The 23,676-nt window shown below is 42.3% G+C and overlaps 1 protein-coding gene across 4 annotated transcripts; it reads left to right on the top strand.

Annotated features, from left to right (window-relative positions):
• Positions 1-1,001: 1,001 nt before the first annotated feature.
• On the top strand, positions 1,002-18,892 carry CHST10 (carbohydrate sulfotransferase 10). Of its 4 annotated transcripts, none has more exons than XM_080575552.1 (7): positions 1,248-1,266; positions 4,552-4,688; positions 6,101-6,235; positions 8,853-8,950; positions 11,689-11,923; positions 14,605-14,710; positions 16,259-18,892. In XM_080575552.1, the coding sequence occupies exons 2-7, from the start codon at positions 4,559-4,561 to the stop codon at positions 16,794-16,796; spliced, it is 1,242 nt and encodes a 413-aa protein (XP_080431678.1). In that variant the 5' UTR covers positions 1,248-1,266; positions 4,552-4,558; the 3' UTR covers positions 16,797-18,892. The 4 variants fall into 4 exon arrangements, with proteins under 4 accessions (XP_080431680.1, XP_080431678.1, XP_080431681.1 ...); XM_080575555.1 differs by lacking the exon at positions 1,248-1,266 and adding an exon at positions 5,159-5,252; XM_080575554.1 differs by lacking the exon at positions 4,552-4,688 and having other exon boundaries at positions 1,002-1,266.
• Positions 18,893-23,676: the final 4,784 nt, after the last annotated feature.

The following is a 23,676-nucleotide window of genomic DNA, read 5'->3' as shown; positions in this document are numbered from 1 at the left end:
AAATCTTCCACTGTAAATCAGTTTCAAGGGGCTGGGTGTTATTTAGGTATTTACTTATTTACACAGTCACACAATTATAAATTTTCTTATGTTCACCACATGAGATTTTACAGGAAAAACAGGGTGAAGTGCCACACAGCATGAACTATGACACTACTGCAGAGGGAGCCAGCCCTGCACAGTGTGGACATCAGATCATTTTACCTGGGAATCAGGGATCCCTCCTCAAAACCTGAAAATCCACTCAGATTTCTCAGTCATGTATTCTTCCTCGTGTGGATTTTGGGTCTCCCGCCTGTCCTGTGAGTCTTCCTGAGCACAGAATATGTTCAGGGAGGAGATACAGAGATGTAAGAGATGAAGGTATGCAGTATGCGTATGTCTGTATGGCTAATTTTGGCTGACCAACAAGACTCTTAAGGATGCCGTTTACTCTGACTTTTCACCTGAAAGATGGGGTTTCCGTGTGTCCCTCATTTCGTTTACCAGTTCCCAGCAGACAAATCGATTCTTATGACTGGACGGAGGGGACATGACCGCTTTTGTGCTGGGTCAGATAGCAGGAGCACGTCTCTTGGGGCCTGTCCTTGGTGTCGTGCCATGATTTCACACTGGAAGGTGCATGAGTATCCAAGGAGCACCAAACGAGGTGGCTTTGCTCCGGTACCACCGCTTCCTTCAGAAGGCCTGGCCCCCACGGTGTTTTGATGGCACTCGGGGGTACTGAAGCCCTGCGGGCGCGCAGAAGTCCTATTTTCAGCTGCCTGTTTTGAGACGCGACCGCTAGAGGCGCGTCCAAGACCCTTTCTGAAGACCAGATTGGTAAATACACGCCAGCCCACCTCCCTGTCGGCTTTAGGGCCCCGGGGACGAGCCCCGACCGCCCTGCGAGCGCCGAAAGCCGGCCGGGCCGAGCCACCAGGCCGCGGCGCCCGGAGCCCGCCGGGGCCAGGCGAGGCGGGGCGAGGCGAGCGGCGCATCCGTCCCTCCCTGCTGCCTCCGCCCCGGGGCGGCCGGGAGCGGCGCTGCGGCTCCTCGGAGCGGGGCCGAGCCGGCCTCCGCCTTCCTCCCCATCCCCGCGGCGGGGCCGGGGCTTGCCGGCGGCGGGAGGAAATGGAGGCGGCGGGGCCGGGCGCAGGAGGAGGAGGAGGAGGAAGAAGAGGAGGCGGCGGCAGGAGCTGAGCGGGGAGGCGCCGCCGCCGCCCGCAGCCGGGCGGGGGGGATGCGGCGGCCGGGGCCGCGTCTCCGGGCCGCCGAGTGAGGCCGGTAAGTCGGGGCCGGGGTTGGGGAGAGGTGGGTGCCCCCCCCCCCCCCCCGGCCCGCCGCCCGGGAGGCGATTTTGGGGCGGCGGTGGAGGAGGGGAGGTGTGCGGGGCCGGCTGTGCGCTGCCTGGAGGAGGGAGAGGCGGAGACCCCGCTCCGTGGGCTCGGTGGAGGCTGCCCTCCTCGCCCACCCGGAAAGTTTGCTGCGGTCCAGCCTGCCTTCTGCTGGGGGCCCCGCCGCTGGGCTTGGCTCGCCCCGCGGCAGACCCCAGCCGTGCCCCAGAGCGGGCTCCCCACGCTTTTATCCCTCCCTCGGGGCAGCGAGGGGAGCCCCCAGCGCCGTGCCAGGTGGGGAAGCCACGGTGCAGGGGAGACAGCGAGCACCGTGCACCCCAGCAGCGTGGTGCCCGCCGCGTCGGACCTGCTGTCTGTCAGCCGTGGTGGCACGGGGCCCGCTCCTGAGCACCTCGGCGCGTCCCGGCGTGGAGAAGGTGCCTCGACGGGCCGGCGTCCGGGGAGCTGGCACGCTCCTTGGTGCCCAGCCCGCTCGCGGGTGAGGTGGGTCGTGCAGCTCTCGCAGGGGCTGCTGCTCCCGTGGCGAGTTCGGCTCCTTCCTGCTGCCAGGTGGATCCCGTGCGCTCAGCGAGGGCTCGGCTCTCCAGCAGTAGCGGCGAGAACAGACCGTGGGCCTGTTAATGCCAGCGAGGTGGTGGAAAGCCTTCGGAGAGAGTTGGCTGTCAAAAATGCCTGTTACGATGTGCGTTAGAACATCTGACAGCACCCCTCAGTTTATCGAATGAGCAGGTGCTAGGTTTTAGTCTAGATGTTTTTTTTTAAGTATAAGAACTTGTCCAGATCTCTTCAGATAACAGAAAGGAGGCCTCGATGAAAGTGAATTGGGCATCCCAGCTAGCTGCTGTTTGTTCTTCATTACAAGCTGTGCTTTGGGTTAGGGCATTAGTCACGAGCTAACGGGCGAGCAGTTGGTAGTCGGAGGCTACTGGCGTGCTGCTGTCATTCGCTGTGCATGCAGAGACTGTCCTGCCAGGGAGCCCCTGTCCAGGCAGCAAGAGCTGCAGAGCAGGGGCCTGTGCTTTGATTTTTAAAGTTGTTTAACTCCTCTGCACTTTGTTCTGTCACTCACGTGAAAACCATCAGTCTTCCCCAAAGTCCTAGTGTTTTTTCCAGCTAACGTTACTCCCAGACCGCGGGTCAAGCCCGCCACTCCGCGTCCTGTTCCTTGGTTCATGGCTGTGCATATGTTTGCTATCACGTTTTTGCACGTTGCATGTGCTTTACCGAAACTGGCGTCTGGCTGGTATGAGGGAAGTGTGCCAGCTTGGGTTCGAACATGTTGCTTGGAGAGGGAAAGACAGAGTAATAGATGCAGAGAGAGTGGATTTTTTTGTGTATGTTCCTAAAATATGGAATTGCAATTAGACTGAGAACCCTGTGTATTTCCTTGTGAGAAGATGGACTGAGACTTCAACAGCTCCCTTGCTTTTTCTACCTGCAAGGAAAAAATATTTTAGGCAATAGGAAGTTAAAGTCACATTTAGAAGCCAAAGGAAACAATTAAAGAGGAAAAACAGAAGCTAGTATGTGTTCACTAGAAAATAAGTAACAAGAGGTAAGAGAAAGGCAGTAAAATTGGAGGTATAGCAGGAAGTGATTACTGTATGTAAAAATGATAAAGCTATCTTTATTAGGGAAGAAGAAGCTAGAGAAAGGGAAACAACATAAATGCCTTCTTTTAGAAATGTTAATGGTCATTGCGTTTAAGTGAGAATAATGACCGAGTTGCTTCTGTATATCATTTTGAATAGTTCTGCTTCTTGAGATAGATGTAGTTTTGTTTAGGGTGCTGGCAGTGAGTACCAGTGCCAGCCATTGTAATTACATTATGATAAATCCTCTGACAACACAGTGAATTTGGTTGTAGATTTGCTGTGTGCGTAAGTCGCTTAATACTTTCCTCTCGGCTCCAACGTCTTGAAGGATAATGATGGTGGTCGTTACGGATGTGTCTGCAGTTCTGTCCCCGTTCTGGTCTCTGAGCCTTGTCCACGAGGTAAATAACGCGGTGCTCTCGAGTGTCTGGAGCACAGGGTCTGGCTGCAGGGTCCTGTGTGTGCTAACTGCTGTCGCTTCTCAGGTCAGAGCGCACTGGAACTGCTCTCCCCATGTCGTTTAGCACAGCTTCTTAGAAACCGAATACATAAACTACATAAGGAGATATAAATCAATATTTCTTACTGAGTGGTGTGTATCCATCATCATTACAAAACTTGGCAGACCGGCAGGGATACTTCGAATGTTGTAGGCCCACTTCTGCCGCTTTTATGTAGAGCAGATGCAGTGGGTTAGACAGGAGGGTCTGTCCCAGACCGTTCGGCACGTCTCTGAAGAGCCAGCAGCTGATGGTTAGAAAGAGATTTTCCTTCTGCAGGCAGAGTGTTCTCTGCAAGCTCCTGTCAATCTGCTGCCTTGAAGATGGGTTAAGTAGTGTTTTGCATGTTGAATGGTTCTCGTGATATTAGTAGAGCTACCCAAAAAGCAAAAATGTCGTTGCTACATTTTGTGCCCCGTCGCCTGATGTCTGCTTTGCATTTCTCTCTTACTTGTTGGAGTCGGTAAATTTTCCAAATCATTGTCATGTCTGAAAGCAAAGGTGGTAAGTTCCAGTGCCTGAACAGGAGACAGCAGATGTTGTGGCACTCTGGAAAAAAGAACCTCTGAGACCTTGTGGTTTCCAGCAAGAATCTTTGGGCAACTTCGGCATTAGTGTAATGGTACAAAGAGAATGACTTTGAAAACGCTTTGCTGAGCTGAGCTGGAAAGAGTCCGTGCTCTAGAACTCCCGTGGGATACGCCCATCCTGGCCAACAACTTTTGATGTTGAAGAATAAAGTGGACATTGCATGCTTAGTTGATAACCAGGGAAATGCAGCAAAGAGTGGGAGATGACAATCATCATCCTCATGGAGGTCAAAGCACCGGTAATTGTCCAAAAGACAGTTGATCTGTCTTTTTTACTTAAGTGTGGTGTTTTAAGAAGTTTTTAGAAATGAAATCTTAAAGGAAGGTGGAAATAAAGGGCCTTTCAAATCCAAACTGAAAAATACTGCTCTGAGAAAGTAAAAATAGGCCTGAATGCTGCCAGCCAAGCTAAAAATTGTGAGTTCTGTTTTTGTAATGGGAGATGCTCTGTTCTTTTCCTCCTCTCGCCCATTTCACTTACATCCCTAGGTTCCCAAATCTGTTTTGAACTGCTTGCCTGTCTGCACAGGTTTTCAATGTACCCTGAAGACGTTTCATTTCTGTCAGCTACAATGAGAACCCTTCTTGGAAGCGCTTGCATTGCTCGAAGGCAAAAGCTCCTTGGAAAAGCAATCAGCACCTGTAGCAGCAGTACTGATGTAGCAGGTGGACGCGTTGGAACAATGTCAAAATAGGCTTACTTCTGTTATTTAAGCTTTGTGGGAACGGAAAAGGTGAAACATGAGTATACAATCAAAAACTTAATACAGATTTTGCTCAGGAGCATTAACTAGCATGATTTTAGCTGGGAATGAATGAGGGCCTCACTTACTGTCTGGCATTTCGCTCCAGTGGCTGTGCAGAAGGTGTGCTCACAAGACCACGCAGGTGTGCTTATCTTTGAAGCGGTGCATGGTTCCTTTAGGACTGAGTTTGATCCTGGTGCTAGATGTGTGATTTCTATTTATTTTTTTTTTGTATTTGCGGCTACATGTACAAGTCTCACAAGACTCTTGTAAGAATCTCATTTTATGAGATTTTTGTTTCAAATCCTCTTTGGTGAAGTGTTGTTTTATTATTTGTATCCTCAAAAGGAAAAGTTCACTGACATTTGAACTTTCATCACCTGTGTTCAGCCTCCCAGGTGTCTTATCTCTCCAGCAACAACTGACACAGCAGTGCTTTATTTTTGCAAGATAAATATTCAGGCCTGATAAGCCTCAAGTTTTGGTAGGTAATGATGTTTCCTGTTAGATCTCTATTTTAATTAATTTCTTTTAAAGTTATGTAAGCTTAAATTTTGCAGTGGGGCTTTCATAGATGCTCAGTGTCAGCCCCAGTTCTTCCACAGATGTGTTGCCCATCAGTAGTTGAATATTCAGCAAAAGATGCAGCTTAAAATTATGCATTTGTCTTAATGGCCGGGACTTTATTTTGTAATTGGCTTCCTTTATATTGCTTCTTACTTTTTAACAATTAAATAAATTACAAGGGCTATGGTTTCTAAACTCCAGCTAAAAAGTACTGGGAGCACTCCAGCAAACATACAAGCTGTGGGAGGTAGGCCATATACCACGTGCTTTCAATGCTGTGCTGTGTCCTCATCCTCCCTCTGCCTCGATTCAGTTGGTGCCTTTTGGTTCTTTGCACACTAAATCTGCAGTCTGAGTTCTTTGGGTAGCCCTTCCTGCGCTCCTGGGGAGGTCATACCCATAATACTTGCGTGAATTCAGCTACGGGTAGTAGGCACTGCTGCAAGGAACCCCCTTCTGCTGGTTATGTGGATAATGCCTAGCATGATGGAAATCAAAAACTTTCCAGTTGATGCTTTACTGGCAAAAAAAGGTGGCAAAACAATAAGAAACATTACTACCTTTAAATGTAGCAGCAGGTTAAGCTTAATAGTACCAGTTTAAAACCCAGCCAAAAGAACAAAAAATAGGAGGTGAAATCTGCTGCTTTTGTTATGTTTTAGGACCCACGTATATAATTACAGATTTGTCATTTTGGTAATGGAAAGTGTTTTTCTGAAGTGGAACAAAAAGAATTAACGTGTCAATCTTTCCTCTTTCTAACAGGAAGCAGCAACTTTATATGGCTCATGTCTGACAACATGCACCACCAGTGGCTGCTGCTAGCTGCATGCTTTTGGGTGATATTCATGTTCATGGTTGCTAGCAAGTTTATCACATTGACTTTTAAAGACCCAGATGGTAAGTTCAAGTTTAATATTTGATGAGAAAGAGAAAACTGAATTAGTGGTTCAAACATATACTCTTTCTGTGCAAAGCAGTTCTCAGCACGTTCTCAGCGCTCTTCTTCAGTAGGATTGAGGACAGAACAGATAAATTTATAGAAATAGCAGTGCTGATACTCAATTTCTGCTTTTCTTGGTAGTAGTCTGCAGAACTAACAGCGGGTCTTTTTTTTTTCCCTTCATCGTTAAGAACAGAGGGGAACAGGTTTTGCAGTTCTGTCTCGTGAGGCCTACTTTTTCAAAAGTATTCAGTGTCAATATCTTCATCTACTAGGAGGAGAATTTGTGTACAAAACAGCGGTCAAAACTACCTGTTTAAAAACAAAGGAGTTTCTTAGGAATTAGGATCCCTTTCCCATGATACTGGTTTCTGTCCTCTTGTTACTGCTTGTCCTGACACTTAGCCTAGCTACTTTTACCCTGCTTCTTGCATTCAGTTTTATCCTCTGCTGTTTGACTGACAAACAGCTTATAGGCTTTTCCTTAGCATAAGTAGCCCAGCTGGTGTTAAGCTGGAGAGGAATTTAAGCCATTTGATGACACCACACAGTGTGTTACAGCTTTCTGTCTATTGAGGAGCTTCTGTTGGGGAAAAAAAAAAAGTCCTGCAGGGAGTTTATGGTGAGGGTGATGAGACAGCCTACATAGAGTCCTGAGGGATCTGTACTTCAGCATCTTCCTAAGATATGCCAAAAATGTGCAATTTTTGAAGCACTAGGATTACTCATGTCATTTGTTTCATTGACTTGATAGCAGATAAACATGCTAGGTGTACCTTTTAAAATAGCATACCTCTGTGTGAAGATCTATTCAGCAGGTCTTACAGATGAGAACTGTGGGCTAACTTTATGGATTTCCTCACTCCTGGCTGTGCTTGAGCCTTAGTACATCTGCAAACAAGCCAGTCGTATGTTATGTAGTTAAATGTTCCAGCATGTCATGTGGTATCAACTCTTGTTTCTGAGCTTAGATATTCTTGGAGTAGTTATTTCCACCAGAAGTTGTCAGGGGAGCTAAAATGTACTTAAAAAAAATTACTAGAGTACACCCTTTGCATTTTTTATGCTTTTTATTATCTGTCTTGCCATTTTTATGCTTTTATTATCTTGTCTTGCCATTTTTTATCTTTTTCATCTGTGCTGAATCCTCCTTCCTCTTTGAACAGCTCTCTGAGCAGAGACTTCTTAAGCTCCAGTCCTGCAAGGGCATGACTGTGGTTAAGCGTATGTACGGAGATAGCAGCATTTGTATTGGGACTGGTGAAGGGAAGTAAAGTGAATATACCAACAGAGTTTTGGAGGAAGTCTGAACAGGATGGCCAGGTCTGGAGGAACTCATAGGCTGAATACAATGTGGCTTGTCAGAAATTTTCCTTATTTGAACATGTCTACTTAGGAGCTAGAACAAAATCACAGGATATTATGAAGTAAGTCTGTGCATCCAAGCATTGGATACTAACCTTGCTTTCAGTTTTAACTTGCTTTTTTATCTGTGTCCTTAGTTAAAATCCAGCGTAGGCACACTTGAGTACTCCCTTAAAAAAGGGACATAGTGCATATTTTCTTGAGCATAAAACTGTAAGCCATCATAGATGCAGCTGAAGAAACTTTATTCATAAAAGAACAAACTATATGAAGGGAAAAGAAGTCTAGTATGGATAGAAATAAATTTTGAGAGAGAGATCATGTTCTTCTCCTTTGTGGTTAGGGAAAGCAGCTTCAAATTATTTTTGATCTCTCTGCGCTGTGTGAAATAAAGCTACGGTCTTCGGTTATTTTTTGGTTTCCCTGTAGCATCCCAACTGCAAAAGATGCAAGAGGTTTTTTCTTTACATACTTTAATTTGGTCTCAAACTATTAGCTGCTCTAAAATAATTTAAAAAGAACCAGGGTATTATCTGAATTGTTTTTTTCTTTGTGGGAGTCTCTAAGGAAGGCCATCATCCAGTAATAAATGAAAAAGGGATCTTGTATTCTTAAATGCTGGCTAGAGGTATCACTTAAAGCACCAAGGAAATTAATGATGCTTTTTTGTTGTTGTTAATGTCTTAAGAGTTTACAATAGATGAAACATACCTACTGATACAGGGGTGAGGAGAGCCCAAACCTGGTAAATTACATTTTTTTATTTGCATGTGATGCAGGAAGCCTAGTGGAAAAATAAAAATCTCGTACTGTCACGTCCATACAGTTGTTCATCTACCAAAGAATATTAAATTATCATATATTGGCACTTAAAACATATCCAAAACAAATTATTTTTTCCTGGTATTTGGGTTTATGATTTCTGTTTCTCTGTATGCAGTTTGCTTTAAATAGACCAAAATAAAATACAATGGTCATGTTTCTTTGATGAAACTAAATTAAAGTTGCATCAAAAACTCCCATAGAGCACATACTTTAAAATATTCATAGCCTGTCTCATGTCTTCTCTAGTACCTTCCCGTTTGGAAACAAATCCTAATGTTTTGTATGCTTAGTGCAGAAAGTGTTGTTCCATTGTGTTAGCTGTAAAACAGAAGTAGTTCCCCCTCCCCTCTCTCCGTAATGCTCTTCTCTCTCCTCCTTCTTTAGGCTATGGTGCCAAGCAAGAGCCATTAATACTGACAGCTGTGACAAAAGTGGAGGAGGCACACAAGCCAGAGGAAGAACGTTGGCCTGAAGAATTCCAGGTGCATACCGTTGAGATAAGGGCTGCATGTATAAGGAGTGGGAGAAAAGAAGGATTAAGTAAGGGCTTCCTGTGGTTAAAGGAATTGCTAGTCAGGAATTATTCAGACTGTTCTATTTACATAGAACCAACAGAATTCATTTCAGCTTCACAAAGCTAGTTTCTTATGGTGACTTTCAATCTTGTTTTGTCAGAATGATTCAACTTAATGTGTTTCCATTTCTAGGAGAAAATAGTTACGCTGCTACTTTATCAAGGCAGGACGATTATTTTTTGTTAGCCTTTCATATATAATGGCCCAATCTTGGGTTACCTGTAGTCTGCCTTGTTATAGCCATCAAGTTTGTGGTTCTTGAGGGAAAGCCTGTGTCTTGCCTCTTCTTTTAGTTCCTTTTGGTTCTTTGCCCAATCTCTCTGATTCTTTTTAACAGACTCCATTTCTTCTTCATGTTTTGCACTTCACATCTCAGAGTTTGTCCAAAGTAGAACATGGCTACAATAGCGTTCAGTACAAATTGATCCAGGTGCACAATTCTGTGCTTTCAGAAATAAAGCAGAACAAATGTCATATGTGCTAACTCACAAGGAAACTCTGAAAATTCTGTATGCAATTGTGAACTAGTTGCATGGAGGGCTAAGGCCAATTTATTTTTGCTGTTGATTAAATAAGTAACTAAGGTTTAGAGTATTTTTGTAATGTAGCATGAAAGATGCTACAAAGATGCTCTCTCTATAAGCATGGCATTTTTTGTTTTCTTACTTGAAAAAAAATGAAACATAAGTTATCCTCAAAAACATTTGGGAGAAAGATCTGCCAGCTTTTCAACTGAAAAAAGCCTATGTAGCAAGTTTTAATATCTTCCTTTACTTGAATGGAAAAGGATAATAAGGTTTCTGGATCCAAAACTATTCCCTCTTGACTTCCTGACAGCATGAAACATAGAACAATAATACTAATTCTGGTCATATGGAAAAGGAATTGCTTTGACAGATAAGCAATCTGTCAGGCTGTCCAGATTACGTCCTGAGCAGGGAATATCGGGGAGGAGTAGCAAACAAAAAGCAGGATAAGATATTTCTTTTTCTTATGAAGAATTGGGACAAAAAGTAAAATCATCCCTTTTTCATGTGTTGCTTGGACACTGTATCTAAAGGGACTGTTTTTATGAAGACATGAATGACAAAGCTTGGATATAATGACTTGGTCAAATGCTTCTTAAATTTACCTGGGTAACAATGAAGTTCCCACAGCACAGTGAATGTCTGGGAGTTATTTGTGAAAATGAGACAGAAAAAATTATTTTACAGTATATCTTTTTAACATCATACTTGCTGCAAAAGGTAGTGGCATTTAAGTAAGGAAGTTATGCAAGTGAAGAACAGTTTGACACCATAATGTGCTGTGCTATGCCAAAACTGTAAGTGAATTTTCCTTGTGTGTTAAATTTTGGCCCGTTTCTAAATGCTCATTCTCTCCAGCTGGCAAATTAGGTCAAAGCAAAAGTAGATTTTTTTTACCCCTTCCTACTCACATGGGAGCACAAGAAAGCTAGAAAATTCACATTTAGCAAAGTTCATGAAACCAGTATTCTCCAACTTTGAGAGGAGCAATGTGGAAAAAAAGGAAACAGGTAACTTGAACCAAGTTGCTGAATGTCTGTAATGTTTGCTCTCTTTGCATGGCTTATCAGAGTAAAATTCAGCTAACTTCACTCATCTATTAAAGATGCTATACTCGTGCTTAAAGATGAGTCGGTGCAACTGACAGACTTTAAAAGAGTACTATCTGGGTAGTTGGTTTGTTTTTCTGTGCTCAAATAGGGTTTAAAACAAACAAAGAAACAACACTTCCACCCCCGCGCACACACAAAAAAGGAAACCACATTATTGACAGTGTACGTTCTGTTTTTCTAAAGACAATTTTAACTCCCTCCTTTACCAGATCCAATTCTGTAAATCAGGTAGTGGAAAGTGAAGATTTTTTTTCAACATAAATTTTGAATTTCACATCATATGTTAATCAAACAAGTTTATTCCTCCTCTCTCCCTATTAACTGTGAGGCAGAGGGGTTGTGGTTGTAATCACAATTCCTGTCTTAGTCTCAAAAAAGTGGGGTGTGTCAAACAGGTCATCCATTTTGGGGTAAGTGGAATGCTGCATGTTTTTTGCATTTGCCACAGTAAGTGCTGATGCTTGTTGTGTGAATTTTTGTCCACTTAATTTTGTCGCAGGTTGGGTGAGTGAAAACCCTGGATGCCTGCAGATGCTAGAAAACAACACAGAACTTTTATCCTAAACGCTTCTGTCCCAGACGGAAGGGTTAGCTGCCTGAAGCCCCACCTCCTCAGAGATTAAAGCATAATTTCTGTGGAAAGTAACGGTTCTGCCTACTTGTACCAACCCCTTAGAAGTTTTCTTACTTTCTGTTGAAACTTTGGGGGAGTTCCAGTCTTTGGTCAAGGCAAAGACTGGAATAAGGCCCAGCTGCTCTGCGAAGAACTTTAAGTTGTATGGAAAAGCTCTTACTACTTCCCACTACTATTTAGTGGCTTATTTGTACCAATATCTACAGCAGCAGCACAGGAGGGAAACAGTGCTACTCCTTCAGTTAATAGCCAGCCATGTTTTATTATGAGCCTGGGAGTCATTAAGATGCATAGTTTGGAGATTTTTATGCCTTAGAATTTGATCTGAAAACTAAACTTCTGCACTCTTTTTTCTTTCTCTATTTTATAAAGCCAACTGGAAAAGCTTTTACTGGAAATCTGATACGCCAACCCCTGGTTCATATGGAAAGGCTTGAGCTTCTCCGGAATGTCTGCAGAGACGCTGCATTGAGAAATCTCTCTCACACTGCAGTTTCCAAATTCGTCTTGGACCGAATATTTGTGTGTGACAAGCACAAGATCCTGTTTTGTCAGACACCGAAAGTGGGCAACACTCAGTGGAAAAAAGTCTTGATCGTTTTAAATGGTATCTACTCAGCTGTGGGTGTGTGGGTTTCTCTGCGGAGGAGGAAGGAGCAGAATTGGTCCAACTGGGACAAGATTAAAATGGATTCTTTCTGCTTTTCTGTACACTGATACTTGATTTTAGCTGCTCATTCTTCACAGTTGCTTCTAGCCCTTTCAAAACATCTCTTAAAGAAAATAAACCTGCTCTTTCTGTGGAAAAAAATTGTTATTGTTTGGCTCAAAAGTGTTTTGAGTCATAAGAGAGTACTCATATGCATGTGGTAGGTAGAATGATTGTATTAGAAGGGGTGGTACTAATTTAAAGAATGTGAAATAAGTAAATTAAAGGTATCACAATTCCCTAAGCAATAATAATACAAAGTCTCAGACTTGAACCTGCCAACTTATAACTGTAGTTTATTTAGGCACGAGGAAAGCTAGTTAAAATTGAGCAGCCACTTTAGGTCTGTAGTGCTGAAATCCTATGTATGTGTAATCACTGAGCCATCATATGAGTTAGGAGACTGACGTGTTTAAGGATATGATGTTGTCGGCATAGGTATGTTATGAAAGACTGAAAGAAGGGGTAAAGGGACTGGTGTGTTTGAACAGCAATCTGTGAGGTGATTACTCTATCTGCCTGCAGCCTAGCACACTCTTCTGGTAGCATGGCGTGCCAATACAAATAACTCATTTCCTCAGGGTTTTCTACTGTGCCACTGTGTGCACACAAGCTTAAAGTGATCATATTTAATATAACGCACCATTTTTTGACGTAGGAGATCATCTTGCTTGTCTGTGCACCAGGGCTGCGACCTTCCTACGTATAGTCAGGTCGGTTGGGGCCCTTCTGTGGTTTTGCAGGTGGCATAGCTCAGCAAGATGTGGGTAAAACCTGAACACAGTAAACACATCTTGTTACGAGAACCCCAAGAACAGCCACCTCTGCGCTTACGTTCTTGTATATACCTTGTGTGGGGTAGTTCACACATCAAGGAGGAAATAGTCACAAACTGGCAAAGGAGCTGTGTCCCTCAGGATAACTTTTGTAGTAAGGAGTATGTCTCTAGAGACTTGAATATTAATTTCAATCTTGATACATGGGTTGGAGCTGAAAATCCAGAAGTATGGATGCACATAGGTATGCACACGTATCTTAAATGCCTATGAAAGCCACACTTGAAGAAAATACTTAGTATGAAATTAGTATGAGTACATTAGAAGTACCTACTCTTACTGGAATTTAACAAAGGTAACATGCAAAGAATTGCTTAGGACAGATAGGTGTTTTTAGCTGTGTTCAGTGGAGGATAACTCATGTCTTACCAGCAGGATGCCTTTCACCTTGAGGTTCCTGGTTCTGGCGTACTGGATAGTGATAGAAAATTGTTTCTGTGTAAACACTGGTTTCTTCTGCCTTGAGCTTCCAGTGCGGTACTATCTGCTGATGAAGACTACTGCTGCAATTGTTCAGACTTTTTCGTCTTTGGGTAGTTTTTCCACAGACAGAATTGATACTTGATGGGGAATGCTTTGCATCCTAAAAGTGGTATTTTGAGGTTCAGGATGGAGAAACGCATCTGTGGCACTGTGGGGAAGCTAATTCTGATACTGCTCGTACTGAACCTCAGCTCTGGATGAGTATAAGCGTTCAGTTTCTGAGGATGTCTAATCTGACATCTGTTGTGCACATGTAATTCCCCTAGAGTACCAAAAAATATAATTAGAAAAATGTAATAAAATACTGCCCCCTCCTCCACCCCCAATTAGAAAACTGAGAATCTGAGTGGTGTGGATTATTCACTGCAGTTCTGACTACCCCTAAGATTTTTATTGAAACTTTAATTATCTGCATTACGCCTGCGGTAGGAGTATTGGAACAGAGAATGCCATAGAGGCTTTTACCTGAAGAGCTTGTTTTGTTTCAGCCTGTTCTCGCTGCAGGTTTGTACTCTGAATTGGTGCTGTTGTCTGAAGGCTTATTTCTGATGCCAAGCATCCACATGAGATACTTCTCAAGGTCATAATAACTTCAAGGATCAGGATCTTAAAATTAATGCATTAGAATTTAGTGACGTTATTTTTCTTGTCAGCTTATGTGTTTGAAAAAAATGAGTATCTGGAGGCTTTCTGTTGTTAATTTTGGTGCTTTTTAATCTGTGTAATATTGTATGATTGGAATTTTTGTTTGAGTACAGTGTAGTCATTAAAGGAACTTCATGGATCCTGACAGCAAAGTGCTTTTGTGTTGACACAGTTCCAAAAGCAGCCCACAGCATTTATTTTTTGCTGGTGGTGGAAACTGAGCCAAAAATCCAGTTCCTTCTTTGGAGTTAATTCTCAAAGTCTTACTCTGTTTTGTACGTGTGGGCAGAGGGAAAGGGTGGGGGGACAGTGAGGTGGGGGGCTCTCGGCTTAGGTATAATTGCTGATGAAATATTTGTAACATGTGTTTCTGAGGGTTTTCAAGCCATGTGGTCTTGGATCTTTATGTCACATGCCCCTAAGAATTCTAACAGTTTTCAGCTTTGCAGTCAGAATCTCTTATCATTTAACAGTTTTAAATATAGTAACCATAAACACTAAAAATACAGGAAACAGATAAACCAAAGAGCTGTCTGCCAAAGGCATGCTTGCTTGTGCTCACTCTTTTTCCCCCTCCCTTGAAATACTCTTGCTCTCTCTTTTCAATTTGTCTAGGAGCATATTCTTCCATAGAAGACATCCCAGAAAATATTGTACACGATCATGAGAAGAATGGCCTTCCACGCTTGTCCTCCTTCAGTGACTCTGAAATTAAAAAACGGTAAGAGCTGGCTTCCCAGGGAGGTGGTAGGGATTTGGATTCATAGGTGGGATGAACAGTCACTAGGACAGTTAAGTCCACACATGGAATTGAGGACAACGGGGTTTCTGTTCTGCCACTTGTATTTTTCTTTTTATCCTCTTAAATGTTACTGGAACGACCTCGCTACTGGCTTTGAAGGGGAACACCGACGTTGTTGTTGATGTAGTTAAGCAATCCAACCAACTCCCTCTGGATATAGAGTGTCTGTAGTTCAGCACGTACCTACTTGTTGCTTAATTCACCTTCAGAGGGGGGAAGGTTTAGTGAGAAGTTCCACCCCGAACACTTGTAGAGCAAATCTTGGCTCTTAACATGTAGGATTGTCATTGCAGTCAGATTCGCTTGCCAGAACTGAGCTGGATAGGTTTAAAAAGTTACTGCTCCTTAGCCTGAGAGTATTGTCCTTTCAGCTGAAACATTTTATCTTCCTTTTTGAGTGCTTGTAGCTCTTCTCAGAGCAGAAAAAATACTTCTCTGCAGTAGAACCTTCTAAATTATTTTGGCTAGATTTTTGACTCTGTCTACTCTCATCGCTAGTAGAGCCTTTTCCATAAATAATCCCCACAGGGTGTTACAGCATGGAGAGAACAGGAAGCAAGTTGACAGTGGACACTTGTAAGGTTGTGCTTGCATGGTTGTTGTGTATATTGAGCCATTCTGAAGAGTTAGCACCTTCTGCATGAGGTGTCAGCTATCATTAGAGCTCCGTGGTGTTGATGATCTTGTGTTGTTGATCTAGTTTGCTCACCTCTACTCTTGCCTGGTTAGGATTAAGTCAGGAGAACTTGAAGATTGAGTCGAGTGCCTGTTGCGGCTGGAAAGTGTCCCTTCACTTACTTCAGCGAGGACTGCGCTTTAAATCTTGCCCTGCTATTTACTGAAATGAACTTCTGGTTTTGGTTTACTCCTACAGATAATCTCTGATTACAGAATCTTACAGTTCAGTGGCATCACAACAAAATGTGAAATTCTGTTGAAAACTGTTGTTCTCATTAAAATAATGTTCTCAGACATTATTGAAATCATGATGAAACTTCAAATATATTTTTGTTTTACTGAAGCAGTGATTTGTCTAACTACCTGCCATTGAAAAATATAACCCTCTGTTGCATTTAGCTGCAGAATCACTTTTTCTATGACATTGTGTGTATTTTACTTTTCATTTTGAGCTTAATCTCATGACATTAAATACCTTGAATTCAGAGCTTTCAGCATCACAGAAGGTTTGGTCTCCTGTTTATATGGGTTGAGATAAACTTAGCTCCCCCAGTTTGAATAAAACATGAAAACTAGGAAGCACTGTTTACACTTTGTACTGTATACAAAAACTGTTAGTTAAAAATACAGAAGTCCTATCGGTTATATTGTTGATTGACTGTGCAAGTGGTATAAGATTTATATTGCGTTCTCTGTGGTCAGGGTTTACATATGGTTTATAAGTCATTGTTAAACACTTACATTTCTTTAATTACTCGATTTCTGATTTTTTTTTCTTCCTCTCTTTAGACTGAATTTATACTTCAAGTTTTTTATCGTTAGAGATCCATTTGAAAGACTTATCTCTGCATTTAAAGACAAATTTGTGCACAATCCTCGTTTTGAACCTTGGTACCGGCATGAAATTGCTCCTGGCATCATTCGTAAGTACAGAAAGAATCGCACAGAGACCAAAGGGCTGCAGTTCGAGGATTTTGTGCGCTATCTGGGCGACCCTAATCACCGCTGGCTGGACGTTCAGTTTGGCGATCACATCATTCACTGGGTAACATACGTGGAACTTTGTGCCCCCTGTGAAATTACGTACAGTGTGATTGGACACCATGAAACCCTGGAGGACGATGCTCCATACATCTTGAAAGCAGCTGGCATAGACCATCTGGTGTCGTACCCCACGATCCCACCAGGCATCACAGTGTACAACAGAACAAAAGTAGAGCGGTATTTTTCAGGAATTAGCAAGAGGGACATAAGACGCCTCTACGCTCGCTTTGAAGGTGATTTTAAACTCTTTGGTTATCGGGAGCCAGATTTCTTGCTTAACTGACACCTGGGATAAGCTCCGGAGAAGCGTCTAATGGATTAATCTAAACCTGGGTGAATACCAGCTGCAACACTGATAGAGCTGAGAATGACCATTTTGTTTTCTAGCTTTTTGATGTTGCTCCATTTTTCAGTGAGATATTTGTCATATGAAAAATTAGGGGCTTATAGTTGTTGTTTACTGACCATATTTTCAATATGTGACATTGCAATCTGTTAGGAATGAAGTCTGTTATCTAAAATACAGAATTCTACTTCTCCCCTCTTTTCCTCCAGGAAAAAAAAAAAAAGAGGAAGATTGAATGGGTGATGATCTTCCCCCTCCCTCTACCAGAGAGAATGCAATTTAAAAAATGTTGCGAAGTATTTATAAAGATGGCAATTTCACTGTAGGTAACTCTGACATGTGGGTGAACTTGATGATTCATGCTCATGAGAAAGGCATGTAGTCCCATGAGCTATGAAAATTAAAGGCCAGTACAGGACTAAAAATTGATTGAATGCTTTACAAGTAAAATCATCTAGGTTCTGTCATGTGGCTGCTATAATAATAGTAATGCTGATCTAATCCCATTTTTGTTTGTCACAAAATGAACCGAATTTGACTGAAGCTTCAGAACTGTTCAAAAAGGGGCTGGTTGCATAGCCAGTTGTCTTTGTATTTTTGTCAAGTGTTTACTGTACTTACTACTGGTCTGATGAGTCTCATAATTCTACTTTTGATTTTCAAAGTACTGTTTAAATCCCAGCTGTGTAAATTATCTGAGAACACCAGATGCAAGTGGAGCATAGAAGAAAAACAAAACTGTTAAGGAAACTTTAGGGAAAATTAATTTAAAATAAAGAATTAATTGTATTTGTGGGAGTACATACAGAAATCGAAGATGATTTCTAAATATCACACGCTTTAACTTATTTTGTCTTCTAACAGTTAAGATTAATAAGAAAGCCACAAAAGCAGGATACCCTGTAAAAGAGCTGCTAGAGTTACTTGGATTAATGATCCACCTTTTTCTCATATCCGGCCTTCCTCAGTGTTCAGTACCTTAGAGAACAGATAATTTCTTTCTGAAAACTCATCTCCCTACTGCTGAAGGAGGCAGGATTTGAATCCTTGTTTTTTTTCCAATGATTCACTGTCGTGGTGTCCTGGGTTAAAAATGCCCAACACTTGTGTTACTGATAGGTGCAGTGGCAACTTGCCAGGAGTTTGAGTGTCACTGAAATTTCTGTACACATTTTATACATAAAAAAAAAAAAAGACGAAAACCAGACCTGTATGAATGCAGCCATAATATTTGCCTGTGCTTGCACTGTGTCTGGTAAAGAGAAGGCTTGTGTTTGAGTTCACCAGCAATAAAAATCACTGTGCTGCCGCCTCATCCTGCAGTACGTGGGAGGGACCACATACCTGAATTACAGGCACTGGTCTGTCACGAGTGTGCACGTGAGCTTTTGTTTCAAAAATCTTGGTCCTAAAGGATTACTTTTCAGACCAGTATAACATTGCAGGCTAGAAAAGCTAGTGGTGGTCAGTGCTGGGGAATCTGCTCTTGAATCCAGCCACAGTATGTTTTCGATAGCTCCCTCTGTCAACACGAGGAAGCATCCTGCACTTGTGGAAAAGGAAGGCTGTGGCAAACTGATGTGCTCTGCTATCCACAAAAACGAAGCCATGTTGTAGCTGGAAGTGAGTTCAGAGACATCTCGACAGACTAATTGAAATAAGGGAGACTCACTGACCGAGCATCATTAGCAAGAGAATAGTCCAAGGTGGCATAACCGGAAGGTGAGATTTTCTTGTTTTATTTTTTGAAAAAGAAGCAGCAGCTACAGTGCCCTAACTTGTTAGTTCTTAACCAATGATAAAAAGATGTTAACAGCTCCAGGTTTCTTTGTGTTTTTCTTAATACGGGAGCTTAGCAAAATGTATTGTTAAATGCATTTTGGAGCTAATGAGCTGATTGATTACCTCTCTGCCGATTTAAAATGTAACAGTGTGAATAATGTATAGTGAATTCAGGCCTTAAAGTTTAATTCTAATAAAGATAAAAGTAGAATTGTTTTCCTCTGAAAGCATAAGCTACTGATCACACAGAACACAGTTGTATCTGGTTTTATTTTCTTTGGTAAGTTACCTAATGTATCAGTTGCTTAAAAATTGCAGGTGGAAAGTGCTAGGTAAGTATTAAGTCACTTTTTTTTCTAATGACTTTTTCTGAGTTGAGTTCTCTGGGGCCTCTGACAGCAAATGTGGCAGAGCTCCATATGATGCAGCGAGCTCTGGCAAAATGTCCTGTGCACTGCTCCCCCCGGATCTGTGCTTCTTTGCTTTTCAGGCTGGCTCTGGCATGCTCCTTTTCTTCAATTCAGACATGAACTTTCTCCTTTCCGTGGTACCCTCCCAAGCTATATTTTATTTCTGGAAGCAGTTGTGGGTTTGTGGGTTTTTTTTTCTCATGTGGCTGAAGTGATTAGTCAGGTTTGGTGCAGGTCAGGGTGGAAGTTCTTGCCGTGCTAGTTATGATGAATTAAATGCTTGCATTTTGTTTCAACTTAATTGGACTTTCTTCAAGACTTACAAATTTAGTCCCAGTGGCATGTATGAATGCTGTTAGGACATCATTTGCATACTGCTTTCAAATTGCAGGTGATATTTATGTCTTGTTTTTGGAACTGGTGGCCTGGAATGTTACTTCTCTTTTTTTTATTGTTACAGTTTTGGAAAACAAACTTGCATCCTTACCTTGTGAATATCTGTCTGTTTCTTTTTGTTGTCTGTCAGCAGCTTTTCAATCCTTTGGCAAATTGGAAACATGTTTTACGGAGGAAAATTGAGTTTTTAGAGATAACGAATGGCAGCCATCTTCCCAAAAACAGGAAAGGAGAGAAGTGTTCTGTGCACATCAGAGTCTGTGCTGTATATTAGTTTTAGGAAAAGTACAAGCAGGAAACTGAGCTTTGCTGCTTCTGCTCATCACTGAACTCTTTGTTTCTCAGTTTTCCTTCCCTTATGCTCTAAGTCTGCCCTCTGGTCTGAGCTAGCAAAGACCAAAATAGTGGATTAAAATGTTTTCCATGGCTCCGTTATCTTCATGTGCCATATAAAATTAAGAATACTTCTTGACATAAGCTGATTTTTTCTTAACATGTGTATCCCTCTTTCTTGCAGTAAAAGTGGATCCAGAAATTACTTGTTTGTGAACCAGCTTAAAGAGTGATGCCTGTCCTCTTGTCTTTTAACTTCACACTATGAATTAGCAGAAGTGTGCTTTGTAATTCACGTGCTATGAAGATGTTTTTCTGTAGTTAGTATACACATGCAAATTTTTATTTTGGGGAACTGTTCCTTAAAAGAAAGAGCAATTCAAAAGTGTCCTGAAAATACGTATTTTTCACAGGTAACCTTGTTGTTTTTCTATTCATTATTTCAATATTTCCTTAGATGTCGCCCTGTTTGTGCTGAGGGTAACAGTTCCCTGCTGCTAGCGCTTGCTCTGTAGTCAGATACACGAAGCCATCAGACAGCTCTGGCTTTATTGTAATGTTGCTTCTTCCTTCAGGTGTTAATAAGTTTGTTGGCTGGGAAAGCCACCTTTGATCTTACCTGCGCTCCAGAGAGTTTGTGAAGAAAAGAGTGATTATATAGGGATTGCTTAAGCTTACTTAGATGAAAAAGGATGTCTTGTCAGTGTGTCTGTATCTGATACCCCTTAATTAACAGTGGGGTAAATGATCTTTCTACTTAATGGTCTTACTGCGATTTACACTGAAGCCCCATCCTATTATGGCAATGCGAAGGAGCCCAAAAGGAGGTGTAAATTCTACCTGTGCTGGTTTTAAATGTAACGGTGTAAAGGAAACTTGATGGAGGAATTGGGTCCTGACGATTTGTCTTGGCTAATTGCTTGTTACGTATCATCTGCAGAGGCCGGTGTGGTTCCTTCATGGCTTGCACTTGAGAAGGTCTCTGCAAGGTAAAGAGAGGCGTGTGAGTGGTGGAAAATTCCCTTTCAGCCTAAGTTAGCTGCACGCATTCCTGGCCCGATGCTGTGGGGAAGGTTTTGGAATTAAATTATCCTCTTAGCAGCAAAGCCTGCTGTGCTCAGGCTGGTGGAGGCAGAACGCTCCCTCCCTCACGCCGATGTGTTCTGCTGACTTTGGTGCAGCCTTGTATAAATCTCTATTTTTGTGCTTTTAATGCAATTGCGTGCAACTGAGCTGTTGGTTTGTTTTCCTGCGTGTGGCTGTAGCCTGGGGTGCCTTGTCTCATCGCCACCAGAGCGCCTTTGAAAGGTCTGCAGCCTGTTTTGCTGGGCAGCAGCAGAAGTTTCCTGTATGAAGGGAGCAGCTTTAGGCCTGCAGTCATGCAGCTGGTGGCAGCAGGCCAGTGTAAGATCAGAGTTGTTGCTTCTCAGGGCTAGCTACTGTAAAGTCATTATTTTCCCTTTCAATCCAGGAAGGAGTGAAAAGGAAAAAAGCTGTGTGTCATAAAAAGAAACCCTGCTGGTAGAAATTCCTGATTGTTAAACCCAAACAACATCTGGATGAAAAATGCTGAAAAAAGCGGCGACACTCACTTCAAAGCCCCCAGAGATGCTGGGCTCCATGCTGAGTGAAACTTGCTGAAGCTTTACAGAAAGTGTTAGAAAAGCAATGTGCTCCCCTGTGTTGTGTATCTGCACACCCGAGAAGCTGCTGCCGACAAAATGCACGTGGCAGACTTAAAACATGAACTATACGCTGTAAATGTCTGCTTGAAATCACAAAAAGGGGGGGAAAAAAAAAAAGAGCTTTGTAAAGAAGTAATTAAAAAATAATCCTGAAGGTCGCACACCTGGAAATGTAGTACCCACCTAGTTGCCATATACACTGCCCTGGGAGTGTATAAGTCGTTTCTCAGCAGCTCGTGGGACAAAAGTAAGTTTGCAAATAGGGCGTACATGGACCATATAGCACCTGCATACCCTCTGGAAAGGTATTTAATACTGAGAACCCAGCCAAGGTTCCCAGTCATGCCTAAACAAATGGATCTCATCTAGGAATAGTGTATGGCTATGCTGGAAGCTTACAAGAAGAAGAAAAAGCCTTTGTGGAATAACTAGCTCTTTCAACAACTACAATTTGGACACCTACTGTGATTTAAGAAGTTAGAACATTTTGTCTTATCGATCTTTTTTTTTTCTTCTTCCTTTCTGTAGCCTTTCTTTTTTATTCAGTTTTCTCTCCCTTGCCCTGGGAAGTCTTTGGATGATACGCGATAGCATGACACGTCATTCTTCTCCTGTCAGTTGGGTGGGAGAAGCTGTAGGAAATACAAAATCCTCTCCATAATTTTGGGGAGGACAAAGAGGAAATTCAGAGCAGAGAATTGTTATCAATCGCTTGTGGTGGCGGTGAAACATCCAGATTGCATGCAGCTACTAATTAGATGTTTCATGTGTGGGTCAGGAATTCAGTTAAGGAAAAATTGTTGCTGTTCTGTTCTGTATTTGGAAGCTTTGTTCTTATGTTTTGAATGAGTTCCAGTAAGGTTTTACAACAAGTAAATTTGAAATGTGCCATACAACAGCTTCACTTTGGATCTGCCTGTTCTACTCTCATTCTGCTTTGAGTGTTGGAGTAAGAGTAGACTCTTTACCCTTACTCTCTTTTCCCTATTTCCATCTGTTCTTTGAAATTCCCTACCTCTTGTTCCTTTAAAAAGGCAGCAAGCAAGAAGATTCAGAAAACATCCTGAAGAAAACAGGACTCCAAAGCGCGTCTGTATCTGTATGCCTCTGTCTGCCTCACAAGCTGCTTTCATCTGACAGCATCTCTTCCTTTCATTGTCTTTTCAGTCTAGCTCTTTGTCGGAAAGCCTGTCGAGGTATGTATTTATGATTAAAATTACACATTGAGAAATGTGTGGGAGTAAAAGGGTTAGGGAAAGCGTTGGAGCAAGAAGAAAAGCATGAGGAAGGGTCTTCCACACCTGTTTTACAGTTCCACCCCATTTGCTCTGTTTTTTTTTGCTCTTGCTTGGATACTTTTGGGACCCATTGGTGTCTCAGTGTCATTTTCTTGATTTGTAAGTGTTAGAATTGCATCTAGAAGTAAGAAATGGGAGAGGGGGAAGCTTGGGGCAGGGGCTTTCCACCTTTTTCATGAAAATGAAAGCAGTGGCAGTGGATTGCTTTGCTCCTCTTGATTAGCAGGCGGTATAATGTCATTTTTCTGTAAGCTGACCACTGAAAAGAACAGAACTTTAGACAGGTTTTAATTTCAACACACTGTTTGAATACATCTCTGTGTAAGTCATTTCAGTAAGTTGCTTTTTTTTTTTTTGTGGGTTTGCAATTGACTTAATAAGTTCTTTGAAATGCCATCTGATGGAAAACAACTTCGATGTGTTACTGCTATCACCAGGTAAGGAAGGGTCTATCGTATGTTTGCTTGCCAGATAGAGAAAAATCACTTCATTAGATAGTGATACTTTTCTTTTTTTTTGTAATCCTCTTACCGATGGATTTTGGGCTTAAAAATACAGCATAGCAGATTTACTTTGTACTCTCCTCTCCTGTACAAGAGTAGTATTTGCAGAGTTTTTATATTTCTGTTGGTTTGGGGCCTCTTTTCTCCAGTTTCTGATTGGAACTGGTTCATATTTAAACACTTTGTGTTGGAATTAAAGGAAAGTGTGTAACTGGTCCGTAGGTAGGCCAGAAGGACAATGTGAAGCCACGGTGGACTTTAATGCAGAGCCATACGCCCGCAGTGTAACAGGGCTTTGAGAAAGCTGCCACCTGACGCTGCATGCATCCAGCCAAATACTTCCAGTAGCGTCCCACGAATGTGAATGTGGTGAATAAGGCTGTGGAGAGACCTCACCTTGCCCTCTGCTA

The sequence above is a fragment of the Anser brachyrhynchus genome (genome assembly GCF_964034855.1).
Source record: "Anser brachyrhynchus genome assembly, chromosome: 1".
NCBI classification, from domain to species: domain Eukaryota; kingdom Metazoa; phylum Chordata; class Aves; order Anseriformes; family Anatidae; genus Anser; species Anser brachyrhynchus.
Note: the sequence above shows the minus strand (reverse complement) of the source record. Positions and strands in the feature narration are given on the sequence as shown.

Bases quoted from the DNA above. Each gene is read 5' to 3' on its own strand.
- CHST10 (XM_080575552.1), top strand. From the start codon at position 4,559: ATGTACCCTGAAGACGTTTCATTTCTGTCAGCTACAATGAGAACCCTT. The intron at 8,951-11,688 runs GTGCATACCGTT...TATTTTATAAAG, and splicing joins GTTGGCCTGAAGAATTCCAG to CCAACTGGAAAAGCTTTTAC. The intron at 14,711-16,258 runs GTAAGAGCTGGC...TCCTCTCTTTAG, and splicing joins GACTCTGAAATTAAAAAACG to ACTGAATTTATACTTCAAGT.